Source organism: Rhinolophus ferrumequinum, chromosome 6 (genome assembly GCF_004115265.2).
Source record: "Rhinolophus ferrumequinum isolate MPI-CBG mRhiFer1 chromosome 6, mRhiFer1_v1.p, whole genome shotgun sequence".
NCBI classification, from domain to species: domain Eukaryota; kingdom Metazoa; phylum Chordata; class Mammalia; order Chiroptera; family Rhinolophidae; genus Rhinolophus; species Rhinolophus ferrumequinum.
The window spans coordinates 80,180,393-80,200,123 of NC_046289.1; the positions used below are offsets into that span (position 1 = coordinate 80,180,393).

The 19,731-nt window shown below is 34.5% G+C and overlaps 1 protein-coding gene across 4 annotated transcripts in view; it reads right to left on the reverse strand.

Annotated features, from left to right (window-relative positions):
• HEATR5A (HEAT repeat containing 5A) overlaps positions 1-19,731 on the reverse strand; it is an 89,233-nt gene that overhangs the window by 10,881 nt on the left and 58,621 nt on the right. For 3 of the 4 annotated variants that reach the window (XM_033108341.1, XM_033108338.1, XM_033108339.1), the window contains exons 22-32: positions 19,362-19,388; positions 17,063-17,201; positions 14,404-14,583; positions 12,296-12,535; positions 10,437-10,618; positions 9,110-9,178; positions 7,527-7,706; positions 5,499-5,721; positions 3,137-3,385; positions 1,676-1,803; positions 184-331 (exon numbers count right to left, since the gene is read on the reverse strand). In XM_033108341.1, coding sequence (XP_032964232.1) covers positions 184-331; positions 1,676-1,803; positions 3,137-3,385; positions 5,499-5,721; positions 7,527-7,706; positions 9,110-9,178; positions 10,437-10,618; positions 12,296-12,535; positions 14,404-14,583; positions 17,063-17,201; positions 19,362-19,388 — 1,765 coding nt within the window. The remainder of the gene's footprint in view (positions 1-183; positions 332-1,675; positions 1,804-3,136; positions 3,386-5,498; positions 5,722-7,526; positions 7,707-9,109; positions 9,179-10,436; positions 10,619-12,295; positions 12,536-14,403; positions 14,584-17,062; positions 17,202-19,361; positions 19,389-19,731) is intronic. The other variant, XM_033108342.1, reaches the window with a different exon arrangement.

The window sequence follows — 19,731 nt, forward strand, 5'->3', positions numbered from 1 at the left end:
AGGAATAGTTTAGCTACTGACAACATCCAAGCTAACATGTAAAGGTGAATGGGAGGACTTAAAGCCGTACCTGGAGATGTTTCATTTGTGCTCCGTGTAATCGATTATGACACAGATACATAGCAATACTTTAGAAAATAAGGACGCTGTGTGATTAATTTGGTATTATGGGTTAACATTCACCTTCTGCACTTCGTCTTTTCTCCTTCACGTGTTCTTGAGCTGCACAGATAATCTGTCTTACCACTTCAAGCGAAGCCAATTGAATGGAAGGTGATTCTCGGGTCAAAATTACTCGGTGCAGTACATTCAATAACTCGATACCCAAGTCCTATCGTAGAAAACATTTAGGGGAGATTGTATTGGAAATCACATACTTTCTTTTTAAAAAATACCAATGCTAAATTCTATGACAAAATTCAGGAAAAGAGAATATAACAAATTGCTCACACACACAAAAAGATGTTAGTGCAATAAAGTTATGTAACACTTGCTCCACTTTAAACCACCTACAGATTGGTTTTTGTCCAATCTTGTGGGAGACAGCACTGCGACAAAAGATAATTTTTACACAGGTCCTAAACTGGGAAAACACAAAAGGAAATTTCTAACACAAGATGAGAAATTTGGCTAAAAGAATACAGGACTGCCATGCAGATTCCCAGATTTATATTAAGGTTTTTTTTAGTAATAACAAAGAATGATGGAGAAGTATGACATTCAAAGTGTAAAGTTAATAAGCATACAGTGGATATCTCACTAAAGAATAAAATACACTGGATAATTACTACTTCATTTTCCCTCTTTCTTTTCTATTGGTCACTCTAGTGGCTTTCACTTTCGAAAATAACAGAGTCAATCTACCATTATATTTGTTTTAACATACAGAATAAACAAGCTCAAAAAGTTTAAAATTTATTCAAGTACAATCCAAGTCAGATAGAAATCTGATTAACATTATAGCATTAATACGGTAAATAACAATCCACATAGAGAGGAAATCATACCATCCATGTTTCTTAACAATGATAAAAATTTAACACACTGGTAAACATATGATGGCAGGATGCCTGCCCAATGCACAGCTGCTCTTGGGAAAGCAGTTAAAGGAAGAGCTATACTCTGTACAGGGATCCTTTTACCATGGTCACATCTGGGTCAGATATTAGTGTCTGACTCCACCTACAGGCTAGCCATTAGTCTCTTAAAAAGAGCTGGAGGGAGAACTCAGCCAACAGGAATATTTTGTGATAGACAGTAACTCCACGAACCAAGTAGATTTTCCCTTGGAGAAATGGAAGATACACATGCGTATGAAGAGCAGGGTGTACTGAAGCAGAAAGAGACAAAGAAGGAACATCACATGTAACTGGCTACTACTGGACAGCACAATATGGAACCTTCCCATATTGTGAAAAGTCTGACTGAAGAGCTGCTATACAGAGTGGTTAGCTGGTGGCAGCAGCAGCAGAGCTAGAACGCGGCAGTCAGAGGCCTGATTCCTCCTGGGCCAGCATAGTTGCTGATGGCATTCCAGTTCTGAGGCCTAGCTGTGCAGCTGTTAGTTTTCTTTTGACTTCTCTGTGTTCACTCTCTGCTCGCTGTAGCAAACTGAACACGTTTCTGTTCCTGTTCCTTGAAATCTATAGAAGCCTAACAAAAAACAAGGAATCACCTGGTCACTGCCAATTTTAGATCTGGGCCAAGGAACATCTAGAAGTGCCTGTAATGCATGTAAACAAGCAGTGATGCTTTCCATGGTTGCATCTGAGCGCAAGGAACACAGAAATTCCACACTGATTCCTACAGAAAGCAGAAAAAGAGAAGGAGGCTTCTTTGAGACTCTTAGTTTGTGAAGTTAAATATAATGCAAATAAGCCACCATGAATTTAGGACTCTAAACAATTAAATGAGAAGGCAAGTCTTTAAACTGTGTTTATCTATATGTACACAAAGAATAATCTCAATGAGGCTTGTGCACTATTGTGTAGTTGCTATGAAAATTAAAAAATGCAAAAATTACAATAAAATTGTGCCAGAAAACTTAACATGAAGAGCTGCATAACTTTTTGTTGACTAAAATTTATTGAGTGATCATCATGTATCAGGCGCTGCACTTTACATATATCATTTCATTTCATTCTCACAGTACCTGAGGAGCTACTATTATTGCTATCATAATAGCTACTATCATTACCATTCTTTTTGAAAAAGGGAAATGAACACATAGAATTTAAATAATTTAATCTGCTCAAGGTCAGTTACAATAGGGTACATCAAGAATTTGAACTGAGTTGGTCGAAATGCTCAGCTTATGCTCGTAATAACTCTGCCATCCTTCATTCTATAAAAGTTTGTTTTTAAAAAGCTCTCATCTAAAGGCAAATGGAAAGGAAATTTTAATATAACCAAGGATATAGGAAATCTGGTCATGTCTGGTCTGGGAAGGAATAATAATAGAAGCTCTATGAACCATAAATCTTAATTCAATCATTTACCTTTAAAACCTGCACATTTCACTAAATTAGTAACTTCTTTATAGGCAATGAATGAACTAGGTAAAATATGAAAAACATTTATTCTAGAAACTCACTGTACCTTAGAAAGAAACCTCACTTTAAAAATGAAGTTCTAAGAAAGCCAAAAAAGGAGTTAAACTCCATAAATGTGAAAAATCTCATTTATCTTTGACTTCAAACATTTGTTTGCAAATCTGTACCTTTGAGTATACTTTTCTTGAACCTTGCAATTCATGAGAAGGGGTGGGGTGGGGTGGGGACAATCCCCTCAGTATATTGGTTCTTTTTTATATATGAGTCTATATACTACCAAGAAATTCAAAACAGCTTAGACACCACATGGATTTTTAAAAAATTCTGTGGAAAGGAATAGGCTTCTCTTGCAGTTTCTCTAATTCATTCAAACTGATGCTGAAGCCAGCTTGTAAAGGGATTCTAGACTTAACATAATGAAATTTGCAATTAAGAAAAATGTACACAAGTTCACTCGGTTATATCAAGGCTCTCACTAACACCTAACACAGGATGAGGTAACAGTCACCAAGAGCTGTTAGGAAGTAAGGCACAATTCAAGAAAAACTCTGTAGGGCTGGAAGCTTGTGAGCCCTTTTACTGACCTAAAATAAGATGGAATCTATCAGTGTAGACATCCTCAGGGGACTTGACTGCAGCTCCTGATGAGGAACCCTGACACATGGAAGTGGGTGTTACAGGCCTTGAGAGGTTAGATGCTCCTTCATCTGGGTCGGCAACAACAAAGCCTGTGCTCGTGAGCCACAATGCTGTGGCGTGGAGGATAAGTGCCCACGAGTTGTAATAATGCAATTTTGCATTTTCACTCGTCTCTGCTGTGTAGAAAGCACCACCTACAAAAAAGGGGAAGAAAACAGTTTCAGGAGGAATAAAAGATCAGATCACAGTACATTTTCTCTTTTCTCTGTTGCTAGATATAGACCATTTCCATCATCCCCAAACATCTTTTAACACCCTTTCCAGGCAGTCTCCAACACCTCAGGACAACTACTTTCTGACTTCTATCAACACAGATTAGTTCTGCCTGTACTTGGACTTCAAATAAATGGGAAAATATATAGTGTGCACTTGCTTGTGACTGAATTTTTGCTTAATAATGTTTTTGGAGATTCATCCATGCTGCTATGTTATCAATATTTTAAAGCTTTTATTTCTTATGGGTGTACAATCGTTGGGTCATAGGGTTGATGTAACTTCATAATTTTATTAGAGATTTGCACGTTAATTCTTCAATTTTTATTTTTAATCATAACAAATTTAAAACAAATGTGTGTGTTTAAACAAATACTGATACCCATTTACTTACCTCCAAGATTAACATTAACATTCTGCCTTTCTTTCCTTTTCTTTTGTTTTAAGGAGGGCCCAGCTCATAGTGGCCCATGTGGGGATCGAACCAGCTACCTTGGTGCTATCAGCACCATGCTCTAACCGGCCACCCCCAACATTCTGCCTTTCTTAAATCTTAAGGAAAAACCCAAAACCTAATACTTTGTTACACCACTAATTCTTGCAGCTCCTTTTGTAACCACTTTCCTCAAGTCAGTGTGAATCACTCCCAAATATGGTTTTACACTTTCACAACAGATGTTTGTATTCATAAATAATATATGCTAGGAGGGTTGGGGTGAGTAGAAATAGGTAAAGGGGGTCAAATATATGGTGACAGAAGGAGACTTGACTTTGGGTGGTGAACACAAAATGTGATATATAGATGATGTAGTATAGAACTGTACACTTGAAACACAATTTTATTAACCAGTCACCCCAATACATTTAATAAAATTAAAAAGAAAAAAGAAATTATTTTGTGTTTAAGTTTACTTAAAAGGCATTGTAGATATCCTTTTCAAACTTGCTTTTTTTCACCTAACATTATGTTTTTGAGATTTACTTAGGTTGGTTTATGTTTGTCATTCACTTTTGGTGACAAATTATGTCGATAAATCAGTTTATTTCCATTTTTATGCTATTGAAAAGTACAATAAACACTGTACATTGAAACTAATAAAAAAAAGAATCCTCAGGGGAAAAAAAACACTCTATATACCTCTTTGTGTATATATAATTCCAATTAAAATTCTAGTAAATTTGACCAGATGATCCTAAATTTCATATCACAGAGGAAAAAAAAAAAGCAGCCATTTTGGAATAAAATAAAGAGTGGCTACCAAAACCCAACCCATAAAATGTGGTTTTAATAATGATTATAAAATTAGATCCTTATCTCCATTCCACACACACAAAATAAATTCTAGTTAAGTAACCTCCAACATGTAAAGAGCAAAACTTGTAAAGCTTATAGGTAATTCTGATCTTAAGTATAAAAATGTATGAGGTATTATACAAACATGAACTGTAAATGACTGATTATATCGATTTTAAAAAGGTGAAAGAAAGAACAAGCCTCAGACTTGGAGAAGATATCTAAGACATGGAACCACAAAAGGATAATATTGAAAAGACAGAAAAGATTAACAAATGAGTAAGAATATGACAAATACCAAGTAGAAAATGGGCAAAGATTATGACTAGGTGATTTATGGAAGAAACTTAAACAATGCATAAACCTATGAAAAAGATTCTCAATCAAGGAAATAAAACAATGAAATACTACTTCGTGCCCATCAGATTGACAAAAAATTAAGTATGATACCCTAAAATGGTGGGAAGATATAGTGAAACAGAAACGTGTCGGTGGGTACATAAATCAGTATAACCACTTTGGAGAGCAATGCTGCAGTGTCTATGGGGGTAAGATGTGCAGCCTCCTGATCTAGTCAATCAGCTTCAGTGTGTTTGCCCTGAAGCAACTCTCACATGCTTATTCTATGAATAAAAATGATTCTGGGGAAAACATTTCAGATACACACACCTGCTAAAGGAAAAGTGTTGAAAAATTACCCGCACTATAGGAATTATGTAAATCTTTATTTACCCGCTTACCTTCAACAGGAAGTTGGGAGGCAAATTCTGAAGGCAAAGTTAAGAGAGCAAAATCCTGAAGCGCAGCTAGCCAGAGCCTGCTCAGGGTAGCCAGGTCTGTGTGGACCAAATCCCGCAGCCCATCTGATGAGTGCGACCCATTTCTAACACTCTCTTCTGAACAGGTGGTAGTCTTCAAAGGTTGTCTATGGTTTTTGTGTCTTTCTACAGCAATTATGTAGACCTGTTAAAGGTGAATTTGTCAGCAGCAAGAACTTGTACTCCTTGAAAAGGTGCTGTAATATTTTTATCTTGCTGAGGAGGCAGACTAACTGGGGTAGAAAGATCCAAAAGGGTTATCTTCAATGAGCTCCATTAGGGATAACTAATACTTGGCATATATGTTGCCACTCTGCACTTTCACAACCATGACACCTGTCACTAAATGATCTCAGCACTCTTTCTCACTAAGCCTTGGCAGGGTCTTATAATCCATCTCAACCTACAATTTCAGGTGAACTGCAATAAGCCGAAACACTGAAGATATTTTCTTTCTAATTTTCCACTAAGTCACTACAAAAAGTTTACACACGTGGACTTAACGTGGACTCTTTACAGGACTATAGGATGTTCAAGTATTCAACACAGTACATAACATGTAGTGTATTACTACCTCTTTAACTACAGCTCTAAAATCTAATAAATTCTGAAAGAATCTAAGTTTGTGGGAAACTAATCTGGTGGCAAAACTGAATTTATGGGAGACTAAATTCAGTTAGTCTCCAGACAAAGAGACAAAGAAGGAACATCACATGTAACTGGCTACTACTGGACAGCACAGTATGGAACCTTCCCATATTGTGCTGTTTATCCAACACAGTCTGAATATTCAAACATTTTACATATTAATGTGTTTGATCATAGACTCCATGGTATTGTCCCAGACTTCCTGGATAAATACATGGAATATGCACTGCATTAATTTTTGAGAATCCCCCAAATTCTGAATTCCAAGTATTATCTGGCGCCAAGGATCTCAGATAGCGGACTATGGACCTCCTTTATGCTGAACCTGCTGCTCAGTCATTACTTTTACTGAGGAGAGAGAACAGGAGGAGGTAATGGCCTTAAACAAGAGCACAGAGATTCAAATGATTATAAAAAACACTATATAAGGAGAGAATTATTTGTAAAATATGTTACAGAGATTACAGAATTTGTTTGCTCTACTGAAAGCATATGTTTAAAGGCATAGAGTTCACTGTTAAAGATAGATCCAGTTTATTTAACCGAGGCAGAACTAGTTCCTAACCAAGATCTGTCAATCCTAAATAATGGGGGAAAAACAGAGAAATTATACAATCTTCAGGTTTTAATTAGTTCTACTGGAGGAAATCCTTTTTTACATATTGTTAACTCTCTCGGTTGCAATCTGAAATTATGTATCTTCATTAAAATGATATATGAACCCAGACTGACCCAGTTTGGTAACTGCTAAAGCTGGATGATGGATGTAAGTTGTTTCATTATACTATTATATCTACTTGCATATCTGCTTGAACATTTCCATAGTCAATTAAAAAAAGATATAGCTTTATTCCTGATTAGAAAAGTAACTAATGAAGTTAAGCATTTTCCTATAAGATTTCTTTAATCTTAGAAAAGAAATGATTACTATTTCATATTCAAAAGTCTCTATAAAGGAACATTAAAAAAAATGGAAGTATGTGCTATAGAGTGGATAGAACATACAAGCACATCCACATTTATAGTAACTCAGATTTCAATAAAAATTGGTTTCCATTGGCTATTATAAAGTCTCTCTGGCTCAAGACTGCCTCTGCTTAAAGCAGCAGATAAGACAATAGAGAACACTTTAGAATGCTTGGCCAAAATATCAATTAACATATAAATGAATCACATGTTCAAAGTATTTTGTTAACCTTAAAGGTGGACTTATTTATGTTTTGAAAACTTAATTTCAGTTTATGGCCCAAGGTGTTTATTAACAACTTCCAAAATTCCAGCTATGAATTCAAAAGTACTAACCTCTGCCCAGGCTTTTAGCACAGCTAAGATCTCCATGGTAGAAGCACTTTCATTATATAAGTGACTAAGAGCTTCTTTTCCAGCCTGTATTTTTGTTAATGATGAAACAAGCAACTGATGAACTCTTCGGAGATCATTAAGGTCACTTACAACTCCACTTGCTATCCAGGCACTGCAAACCTGGTTTTTCAGGAAACAGAAGTTACACGTAAAAATTATAAACGTCTTTCTTGTGAGTTCTGCAGAGCTCACCAACATGTTAGGAAATCTCCATGCTATCAAGAAACCCAACTGGATGCTGCTGATAATAACACTCAAAAGCCAGCATTTCAAAAGGAAATAAAGGTTGAAGCAAGGAAACCAGTGCTAAGAAGTATATAAAATCAAAACGTTTCAGATGTTATTTATATGGAGAAATGAAGCCACAGAAGATACCACATTCATAAATGTTTGGATTAACATTTGAATTAAATCTCCAATATTGATTATTTCATCTTATTATTTTAGAATCTGAGGTTGTATGGTAATTAGTGTAACTTGGTTGAAAGATAAAGCACCTAACAACACTTAAAACGCCAAAGAAGACTGATTCTTTTGAAGACAAGATAATAAACATTTCTAAAACAAAACATCATTAATAATTCTCCAATGTAAAAAGCATCCACAATTATCAGGGGCTGTCTATGGTTTTCCTGGGTATCACGGTATTTCTCTTTTTCTAGATAAAAATTAATTTTTTCCTTTTCCATCTATTTATTCAGTTTCTGTCTCATTTCACAATATTTCAAATGGTTTACAGCAAGAACTATAAAGTGACTGATAAATCAGAGACTCAGTACAACATATAACACTGAGTACTGAAGGCACTCAAACATTTTCTAAATACAACTGGAAAGAAAGTTGAAAACTCTGACTAAAATTAGTTTTCCCATTATGTTTTTAGTTATTTCAAGTCAAGCCAGTTCTGCTTTAATTATTTCAGGTCATTCAGGACTGGATATTGAGTGTTTTACAACCACTCCAAGAAAAGCACCTGTTAAAAACTATATTTTATGATTCACAGATACATGAAAAAATGCTCAATCTCACTTGAAATACAAATCGAAACTAGTCTGAGATACCCTTTGTACTCCATCACATAGACAAAAATCTAAAAGTGGCAACTCACAATACTGCTGAGACTGTGGGACACACATACTAGTAGGAGTTCCAATTGGTAAACCCCTATAACATACTCTTTAATTCAGCAATTCAATTTTGAAGAATTTATCTTACAGATGTGCTTGCACCTCATGAGATGACTTACGCAGAAGGTCATTAACTCCAGCACTATCTGTAATAGCAAAAGATTTAAAAACCCATTTATGTTACTGGTGAAAAAATGACGTATCTATATACTGGATTACTATGCAGGTATACGAAAGGAAGAGGAAGTTCTCTAAACTTAAAAAGCAAAGGGAAAGGAGCAGCTGGGATTAACGGTTAGACAACAATAACATAGAACCTGGCTGTTAATACTAACTGGAGAATTGCTTCCAAAAGGAGGGTTTTACTTCTTCGACTTTATCTTTGTAGGGATTTACCTGACAAGCTTTGGCAGTGACATCAGGTGGTGTCTCTGAAGTGAAGGCTGGTCTAAGTGCCGCTCCTACCTGGCAAGAAATGATGTGATCGTTATATATGAAGATCAATAACTAAGACAGCACTAGCTCTTTCTCTTTTTAATGTTATTCTAAAATTACTTATTTATAATTGGTGTTACAGACACTTGCTGTTTTTGCCAGCCCAGCATATTGTCCCATTTCTGATAACAGCATCCCAATTTTCCTTTGGGAAACCTTCTCTTTCCCCATGTTATTGCTATAGAGCTGACAGCACTGCCAGGCTCCAGAGACCCATGCTAGGATGATGAAAGTTCTCCTTAAGACTGTCGCTGGGGGTACTGGGAAAGAAGAATGGTCTCATTATAAGCTTTTGGGTGCTAAGAGAGCCATCTTGATACCACTTGAAGAGAGCAAACTTGAGAATAAAGCCAGTACAAAACCAACCAGAGGCAACTAAGATTCCTGAAAATAATTTTCCTTTTTTGCTGAGTTGTAGTTTATTTCTATCATTTGCAATTTTAAGAGGGCTAAAAATGTAACAGAGCTCCCCTTCATTAAGTTGAATTATAATCTTTTATTCTAATATATTCATTCTATGTAACTCCACTCTGTCCCTAAGCAGACACTGGCATCACCTGCTGGGAAGACATGGTGGAGACTGCTAACTGGTAAATTGCTCTGGTTTCTTTCACTGCTAGCCATCAGAGGCTGCCTCTGAATCATGGGAGATATCCTGTGATGAATGCTGCTGGAGGATTACATGTGATTTGTGTGGTGTAACATGGGACGATTTTTATCTTCCTTGTTCTCCCTAGACTGCTCAGTGCACCGAGCAAACATCAGTTAGAAAGATTATAGAACCAATAACAGAAATCTGAACTCTTTTCTAAGTCCAAAAAAAACCCCCCAAAAACAAATGAAGGTGGTTACATTTATTCTAGGAATAATGATTTGAAAATAAAACATGCATGTAGCAGCCTAAATGGAATGTTTAGTAATGATTTAGTGTTACCTGAAGCTTATTCAGATATTTGGAAAGAATTTCATTACCAGAGTTCTTTATTTCCCCAAATTACCATTAAGGTTTTAATTATAAAAGTTAACCTTATAAAAGACATGTATTATGTACCATTTTGCTTTTACTTGAAGATTTCTTGAAAAATATGCATTTTCTATATAATGACTATAATGATTATATATTAGAGATATATACTCATTTATGTATTTAGAGGTGCTATGCCAACTAGTTTCATAGACTGTTTACCCAGGTGTTCAATAATAAAATTCTCTAGTAGAAAGTGCTTACATTGGCTTGATACTGTTCCAAAATCACATGACCTGGAAACTCTGGTTCTGGAATAGCTGCAAATCGCCGAATAACAACTAACAAAGTTTCAAGGCCAGAAAGACGGAGCTGGTCACTATGATCTGTGGCAGCCATAAAAGCCATGCGAATTAAGTCGGCAAGATGCAGCACCAAAAAGTCATCTACAAGATTAAAAAAATGTTATTAAGAAAAAGAATATGCTGGAACTAAGATTTATGTTAAGTTTTTAATTTAACTTCATAACCTAGACTTTCACTTAAGTACCTATGATTTGATTTACTGTTTGTTAAATACAGACTTTAAAGCTGGATTTACTACTCCACTGTAAATACTCACACAAAAAAAACTATCCCAAAGCGGGTAATTATATAGCTGTTCAAAAACCAAAGGCAGAATTAGCATCCTTTGAAAGAGTGCTAATAGTACCTTCAATAAAACTTTTGTTCAGACTTTCTGATAAAAGTACATTGGAAGGTCCTCAGGAGACTTTGGGTTCTGATGAATTAGGCAATAATTTAATTATTCCCTTTATGTCAAATTGAAGCTAAAGACTTAATGTTCCTTTAAAAAAATAGTTTATGTAGCGTTTTATGTAGACTGGACTATCTTATTTTCGCATGTCTGGCACACATACAAATAATGGGACTATAAAAAATTCCTTGATATAAAATTATAAATGAGAATTCCTTTCATTCCTACAACTCATTTTTTTGGTATAATAATTCTACCATGGAAAGACATAAGACAATCATTTAACAATGTTCCAACAATAAAATGTTTAGGGGTACTACTAACTTTTTACCTAAAATAAATTTGAGACTAATTCAAAGAAGAATACCTATAGGTCACACTGAAGAAACCAACTCATCTTTAGTAAGTGCCATTTACAATTTTAATTGGGAACACAGGAAATAAGTAAGCATGTATGATATATTAATATTATACCTATCACTGTCGATCTAGCACAGTGCTCTCATCACAAATCAGAGACTCAAATGTTGCTTGAAAAATTATTAAAACAGAGATACCTAACTAATATTCTCAGGTTGGCAATAGCAACATTTTGCCTTATTATTCTTTCGTCTGGTAAAGAATTATTATTATTTTTAAAAACTTTAAGTGTGTTTTTCCAGGACCCATGAGTTCCAAGTCAAGTAGCTGTTTCAATCTAGTTGTGGAGGGAGCAGCTCCTTAGTGGCTCATGTGGGGATCGAACCAGCAACATTGTTAAGAGTACCGCGCTCTTACCAACTGAGCTAACCAGCCGCCTCAAGATTTTTAATGCATTTAGATATGTACATTGCATCTTTGAACATACGTGCTGATGTGAATTTAAAAAGTTAGACATCAAACCATAACACACACACACATTTTCAGGTAACAATAAAAAAACTGAAGACTATAATAATAAGGTTAAAATGGTCTTATAACCATGTTTACTTTACATTGAGATAGGCTCAAATGCTTTGTTGAGTAATACCTGTGAAAAAAATAACCCATCAGCAAAACTGCTGTTAAGTTATATCTCAGAAAATAAATTTCGGGAAGTAGTTAAGACAGATACTACTTTCCAAGAATATAATTATTCCCTATAAACTTCACTCATTGCATATGTCCATTAAATAAAAGTGAATGCCAATTTAAGAAGCTTAATCATTAAAAATGTATTTAAACATTAAAAATATACCACACTTACAGTTTATATAAATGTTCAAGTTTCGTGACTGATTTGGAATAATAAAAACTATCTTTTAGTTTTACTTTTTAAGTTAATATTAACATAAGCAGACAGCATTTCTAAGTATATCACTTGGTCTTTTCATTATTATGCCACTTACTTCTTGAATCCTTTTTTTTCATTTCTTGTGCTAAAGCAATGTCAAAATGTGCACTGTGCGCATTCCCACACTGGTTAATTATCCTACAGACACATTCAGCAGCAAAGACTCTAGTAGGCCATCGGGGGTTGGTAAAAGGATGGGATCTATCATCATTTCTGGTGGTCAGAACTGAGGCATCATCCCCTTTATCTCCTTCCTCTTCTTGCATTGTATCCACACAAGTTATGGTTGTAAAATCTTTTATCAAGGGAGAATACATGTAATTACAATCAATTGGAAGATATATATTTATTAAAAAACACACAAATTACTTCAAATTCAGACCAGAATTACTGTTGATCAAGCATGCATCCTTTAACAATGTAAAATAATCATGCCTATTAAATACAGATAATAGTGGTATTTAAAGAAATGCTGTAAGAACTGTTCTGGGTCAAAATACATAGTTGTTCAATTATATTCAAAATGAAAAACTGAACCTGATACTAGACACTGGGATAATTATCAATCCCCTGTATGTAGAAAGATATATTAAGGAAGATCCAAATTCTTGGACAGTGGATTGTACTGGGGATGCCGAACCCACTGAAAATGTCTGAAAATATTTTTTTAGGATAGAACCATTGCTATCATTAAGGTCTCACTGTCCTGATGACCAGAGTCACTGAGTGGTGAATTATTTGCTCTTTATAACAAATAAGTTTATTAACTTATTAACTCCATTAAAATGGAACTAATGCTATAAAACAAAACTAACTTGTTTTTCTTAAATTATCTTGTATGTCAACATTCTTTGAATGTGTTATGATATCAAAGACATGACAAATGAAGCTATGGTAAAGTCGTGTCTTAAGACTGAGAAGTCAACAGAAACTGAAATGTATGTTTTCCTAGCAAGAAGTACAGGGCCAAACTACGAAGGATAAAGAATAAATGGTGAAATAAAATTGAGCTAATATGCTCAGGGAGTATGAATTTAAATTAAAAAAGGACAGGTATACCAGAAAAGTGTAATCAACCTGTCTGTCTATACACATACACATTTTCTTTTAAAGGAGAAGTCCTTGTAAGTTCTTACTTTTTCTTACTTACAAGGAAGTAAGAAAGACAGAACAGAGCATTAAAGAAGGAAAATGTGGAGCATAGTGGTTGAAGAGCAGGTATAAAGACCTGCTTCTCTTCTCCCTGGAAGAGAAGACCATCAAAAATCAAGGTAGACCAAAAAAAAAAAAAAAAAAAAAAAAGGTAGACAGTAGAGAATGTAAAAAAATAACAAACTCAGAATTTTATGGTACCTTTCTCCCTTTCACATATTCAGAGATCAGAACTACATTAACTTGTAAGACTCGAGTAACTGAATTGAGAGTTACTGAAAAATAGTAGGAAGTTGTGTTGTAAAGTCTGCAAGCTCAGGCCTGAATCCATCTGTGTTTCTTTGGGGAATTACTTAAGCTTTCCAAGTCTTGTTTTCTCTTGTGTAAAATGGAGTAATACTGCCTACTCATAGGCTGGTTAAAGGATTAATCAGATAAAATATGTGCAAGGCCTAGAATCTAGAATTGGTTTCTGTCTTCTTTCTTCCTCTCGTTTATTTTCTTTCTTACTCCAAGGATATAAATTTTAAGGACTTTAATACACTTTCTCATTAACAATGATCTTATACTAGCAAAGACGTTAGGGAAATAACACTAATTTCAAACATTATTTAAAGTTAACATTATTAAACGTGGAGAAACTGGCTTGCTCAAAATGTCATAACCTTTGGTGAGTTTTCTATTGGGCAACTTGAGGCAATTCCTCAAATATTTATTACATGTAAAACAAATGATAGGGCTACTATAAGTTAGTTCGTCCTTTTTATCATATAAATAATGACTCTACTTTTTAGTTTGTTGTACATTGGAAAGTCAACATAAGACAACCAGAAGAAAAAAAAAGGTAGGCTTAAGTGTTAGACTTAAACACTAGCACTCTTCATTTGAAGTAACAAGCAATTTATAATCCAAATATTCACACAAGATTGATGAACTGTCCCTGGCAAACAATTTTATCTAACATTTTTACTTTCAATTTTATTATTTCAACTGGCAATCACCAGTACTTACCCGCTGATGCAGCAAGTACATCTTTACAAAGCTTTAACCAAAAAGAAAGTTTATCTACTGCCATCGATGTCAGCATATGATTTAAAGTCTCTTTGATATCATGGCACAATCTCTGATCTGTCTCTTTGTCCAGTAAGATCAGTAATGCCCCTTCAAGGCCCACTTCTCTGATGTTAGCATCTGACAAGAAGAAAATCGATGATCTAAGTAATACAGAAAAAAAAACTGCCATATGAGAAGCACACATATTCAGTAGTTATGAAAATATTATGTTCCAGTATATTTTAAAGAACTAATCCAAATACTATATCTTAACCTACTGAGGTCTATTTTAGTTCACCGTTTGCTACTATTCATGATACTGTACAGTGATATTTTATGCAATGTCATTGAAAGATGTCTTTATTGAGAGTTATTAATATATTTTCCTTAAAGTAGGTAAATATTTTAACCCAATTAACATTCAATACTTAAAATTTTACACAATGTTTCTTGGAATGATTATTTTATTTTATCTCTAAAATTTAATTTCCAATAATCATAATTAAGCTTTCCTTAATTCAGTAAGGAAAAAGCTTTAAATTTACTAACATGAGAGTAAAACTCAGACAAAAAATAACTATTGCATGGATAAGTGTTCAAGGACTACAACTAAGCTATTGTGGAACCACACAACTCTACTGAATTAATATCAATTATTACACAATATTCTCATTGCAAAGTCATAAAGCATCTCAAGGAAAACTGTAAGCCTTGATCGAGAATCTATTTCTTCTAATTCTGGAAATGCTAAAAGAACAAAATTTTCTTTTTCATCTAGCATGCATGAAAGCATTTATTTTCTAAAGATTATGCTACTATTAGACTATTTTAAAAGAGGAATTATCTTTAAAAGATCAGAAAGAAGGAGGTGACAGGAACGTTTCCAATTAGAGGTCTAAAAAGACAGAACAACCAATGCAATATGTGAGTCCTGACTGGATCCTACATTTGGGTGGGGATGAGGGGGTGGGAAGGAGTCATAAAGGACATTTTTTATTTATTTAAGTGTTTTTCCAGGATCCATCAGCTCCAAGTCAAGTAGTTGTCTCAATCTAGCTGTGGAGGGTGCAGCTCACAGTGGCCCATGTGGGAAGCAAACCAGCAACCTTGTTGTCAAGAGCACCACGCTCTAAACCAACTGAGCTAACCGGCCACCCCAACGACATTTTTTTGATAACTGGAGAAATTTGTGTGAGGACTGCACATTCTATGTTGTTACTAAATCACTGTTAATTTTATTATGTGTAGAAATTATGTGTGGACATGCAGGAGAATGTCCTTGGAAAACGCTAACTGAAGTATTTTAGGGGTGAACTGTCATGATGCCTGGAGCCTGCTTTGAGATGGTTTCGCAAAAGGTTTGTGTGTGTGTATATATAGTATATGGGAAGAGAGAGAGATAAAATGAGTGTCAAACATACTAAGAAGGCAAATCTGTGTGTTCAATGCACATTTCTTTCAACTATTCCATGGGTTTGAAAAATTACGAAATTTATAAAAGGAATTATATATGAGTTCTTTATTATAACTTTACTCACACAGCTAATTCAATAAATCTAGGAACACGTACCAGCATATTTACACAATCAAAGCCTAGAGCAACAGATACAGATAATTTCAGTGGTGAATATAAACTGAAGGTCACTTTGGGCAGAGTATTTCACATGGTTAGAAGGTTAAAATTTCTCTGGTTAAGGTAAGTGATCATAGAATAGTTTTCAAATGAGTTCTGCAACCTGTCTGATGACTATTAGTGTATCCGTTCAGCAGTGCCCATTAACTCAGGCCAGAGCAAAAGTTTTAACATAATAACAGAACTGTAATTTAAAAGGCACAGCATGACAGTCAAACACATTGCGGATCTGAAAGCGTTAGATATAGGAAAGCTTTGTGAAGTCAGAGACCTAAAAGAGTGACGGCACTTTGGAAACTATATACATAAAAATGTAAGATATTATCATTATTATTTTTGTAGGCTGTTTGAATTTACACGCATGCTTGGGTTACTCACATAATTTTAAAATGCAGGGATATATATTTAAAACAAATATTACTGGCTAACAAATGCTTTATTTAGTTCAGTTCTAAAATATAGAAGAAGGTACGTAAAAACCTTTAATGTGAAGTAGACTCATCTATGGTGAATTCTATTAAATGAGGTTTTGGGGGAAGAAAGGCACATATGATAAATTACTTAAGGGCTAAATCCAATTTCAATTGACTGTTGGGAAAAAACTTGCTCTAAACACAATGGCTCTCAAACTTCAGTATACATTAACAGGGATTGTGAAAACACAGATAACAAGATTGCTCGGCTTTATTCCTGGATTTTTGGTTTAGCAGATTTGGAATGGGACCCAACAGCTGGCATTTCTGACCAGTCCCTAGGTGAGGTGCATGCTACTGGTGTAGGGGCCCACATTTGAGAACCACTGCTCTAAACCAGTACCATCACTGGCTGGAATGAGGATAATTGTGAGCAATCGTCTCTTAGAGCAGGTTTAAGACATATTATATAATAACTTTTAAGTTTTGTTTTAAAAATTCCTATTTATACAGAAGATTGAAGAGTAATACAATCATTTGAGCTTGAGATAATGTTGATAAAAAGAATTACCTGGAGTCAACTCTTCTCTGCTGTCCTTAGCAAGCATAACAGCATGTTCTGAAACTTCAGTTGCCTCCCTCTGCACAAGCTGACGTAAACAAGCCAGTACTGCTCTTCTCAGTAACAAATAGGGACTACAAAGATTCACCTGAAAGATACCATTTGGGGACTTGAAAGAGCTGATATTCTTGGTGGGACTCAGTAAGTCTAATAACCACTGAACCCCATCATTGGGCTGTATGCAACTTATTAAATACAAAAAATTCAAATTATTCTAGTACACAGTTTTTATTATATAACCTAGAAATAGCTTAAGGAGTAATACATGTACTTAATTATGCAATATTCATGAACAAATCCAAGCAAAAGCCTCTGGACAGTGTTAGAAGACACAGAATTTATATGAGCTAAAATATTTTGAGACATAAAGGAAATATAATTGAGAAAGAATTTATTTGCAGTTTATACATTTGTGCTCATGCAACTATATTATAATGTTTTATTATTCTCTAAGCAGAAATTTTTACAAATCAATATAAGCAAACCTAGCATACTGGTTAAAATGGAAGCTCTGGTGTCAAACCATCTCAATTTGAGTTCTAGACTCACCACTTACCAGCTGTGTGACCTTGGGCAAGTTATTTAACTTTTCTGTGTCTTAGACTCCTCATTTGTAAAATGGAGGTAACACCTACCCCCGTCTCAGAAGGCTGTTGTGAAGTTAACACCAAGAAACATGCAAAAGTACTCATACTTATTAGCACAATACCGGATAAACAGTAAATGCTCAATAAAGATTAGTTATTAATAATGAAAGTCTCTGTCAATAGTATTTTATTCAGATGCCATACAAGTAAGTAAATGCATTTTCAAATAAAAGCAGAAAGAATTTTACTCAGAAAACATATTCACCAAAAATATTCTTTAGAGACAAACATTATAGATAGCAAAATGTACCTATATCTAATTATATATGGACGTACATATATGCACGTATCTTAGAGATACAGAATATTTCTGCTCAGAATGACACTCCAAATATTCTTTTTACTTAGATGCATTTAAACAATGTAAATTTCAATAGCTTGTGTAAATGATATGACTAGTGATGTACCTTAAATGAACAATTAAAACAAGTCAAAGGTTTCTGGATACAAATTCTTACTCAGTGATTTCATTAAGTAGAATAAAATCTAGAGTTTTTGAAATTTATTTGGTTCTAACTATGAAAGTAAAGACCAGTTTGGTGTGGTCTTATGATAGTGATTTTTCCAAGCAAAACTTGAGAATTAATGGCATAATTCTTATAGTGATCTTTAGATTGTGTATGTAGGAAAAACAGGACTGAAGTAGGTGAGATTGTTGAAAAGAGCAGAGGCTAAATTCTGAGAAAAAGAGTAGGTGGTGGCAGCTGGCTTTTCATATATAAGACAAAACACATGCAAAGAGAGCTAACTCCTAAATTTTGTCAAAAGCCCAGACAGAAATAATTTGTAAATATATCATCTGTGAAACATATAATAGGTTCTATTATATCCTCAAGCCATATCATGAACTCAAAAGTCGAAAGAGAGGAATGCCATTAGCAAAGTCTCAAAGTAATGTCATTCCAATAATTTTTAAGAACTCTGTTCTTAGAAACTAATACAGAGGATTAACAGAGAAGTTAAAATGTAAAAACACTGAGTTTTCTCATGCCCAAGATTATGGCTGTATTTAACGATGACAAAAAAGCACTCTACAAGATGACTGAAAGAAAAGTTAATGAATCTACTAGTTATTTTAACTAGAGTGTTACAAGCATATAATACAAGGCAGGTGCAGCATTATTCAGGCTGGCCAAACAATCTTTTAGAAAAGGCATGCTTAAAAAGTATTCTTTGTTTGGTGGAAAAAGACTGAGGGCTGCCACACAAAGCAAAATGGGATGCTTAATATCACCATGTCATTTTCTAGCACTTATAATGGAAAGAGGAATAGAATGGGTTAAGGCCAACAAACCAAGCAGGCAAAATACAGAAATTAAATCAAACTATAATTACAATTCCTTTCTAAAATGAGTACAGTAAATCAAAATGATGCAAAATTAAGTGCAAGGAGTGAATGCACCAGCTGGAGAATTTAGGGAGGATCTGCTTACACTGGTATTAAATAAACACCATGTAACATGCTGGACTTTGCAGTAATGGTTAGCTTAAACAGAGATGCAGAGGAAAACAAGAACATCTACAACAACAACAACAAAAAGACACAAAGAAACAGCACTGCAAACCTCAAAAAAGTTAGGAATTGAGGGTTAGGGACCTACCAACACAGAATTATCCAACAAGATCTCCTGCACAAAAACAAATGACAGACTGGTCACGACAAAACCAAAAATATAAATACTAGTATGTCTTTGATAACAGTCAGCTAAGCAGTAAAATATAAATATTGATAGAGCTATCATTAACATTGGCTTAGCTTTAGTTTTACCATAAATACTTCATTTTCCAACTTAAAATATGAGTTGAGCTATAAGTTCTTGAAAAGAGTCAACTCAAGATGTAAAGATATAAAATATACAATCATTTTAAAATGTGCATTTGTGTAATTAAGTTTTCCTTAGGACTCTCTGTTCCTTTGGAAGCTTCAGTAACAAAACCAGATCAAGCAGACACGAGTGAGCAAAGAGTGAT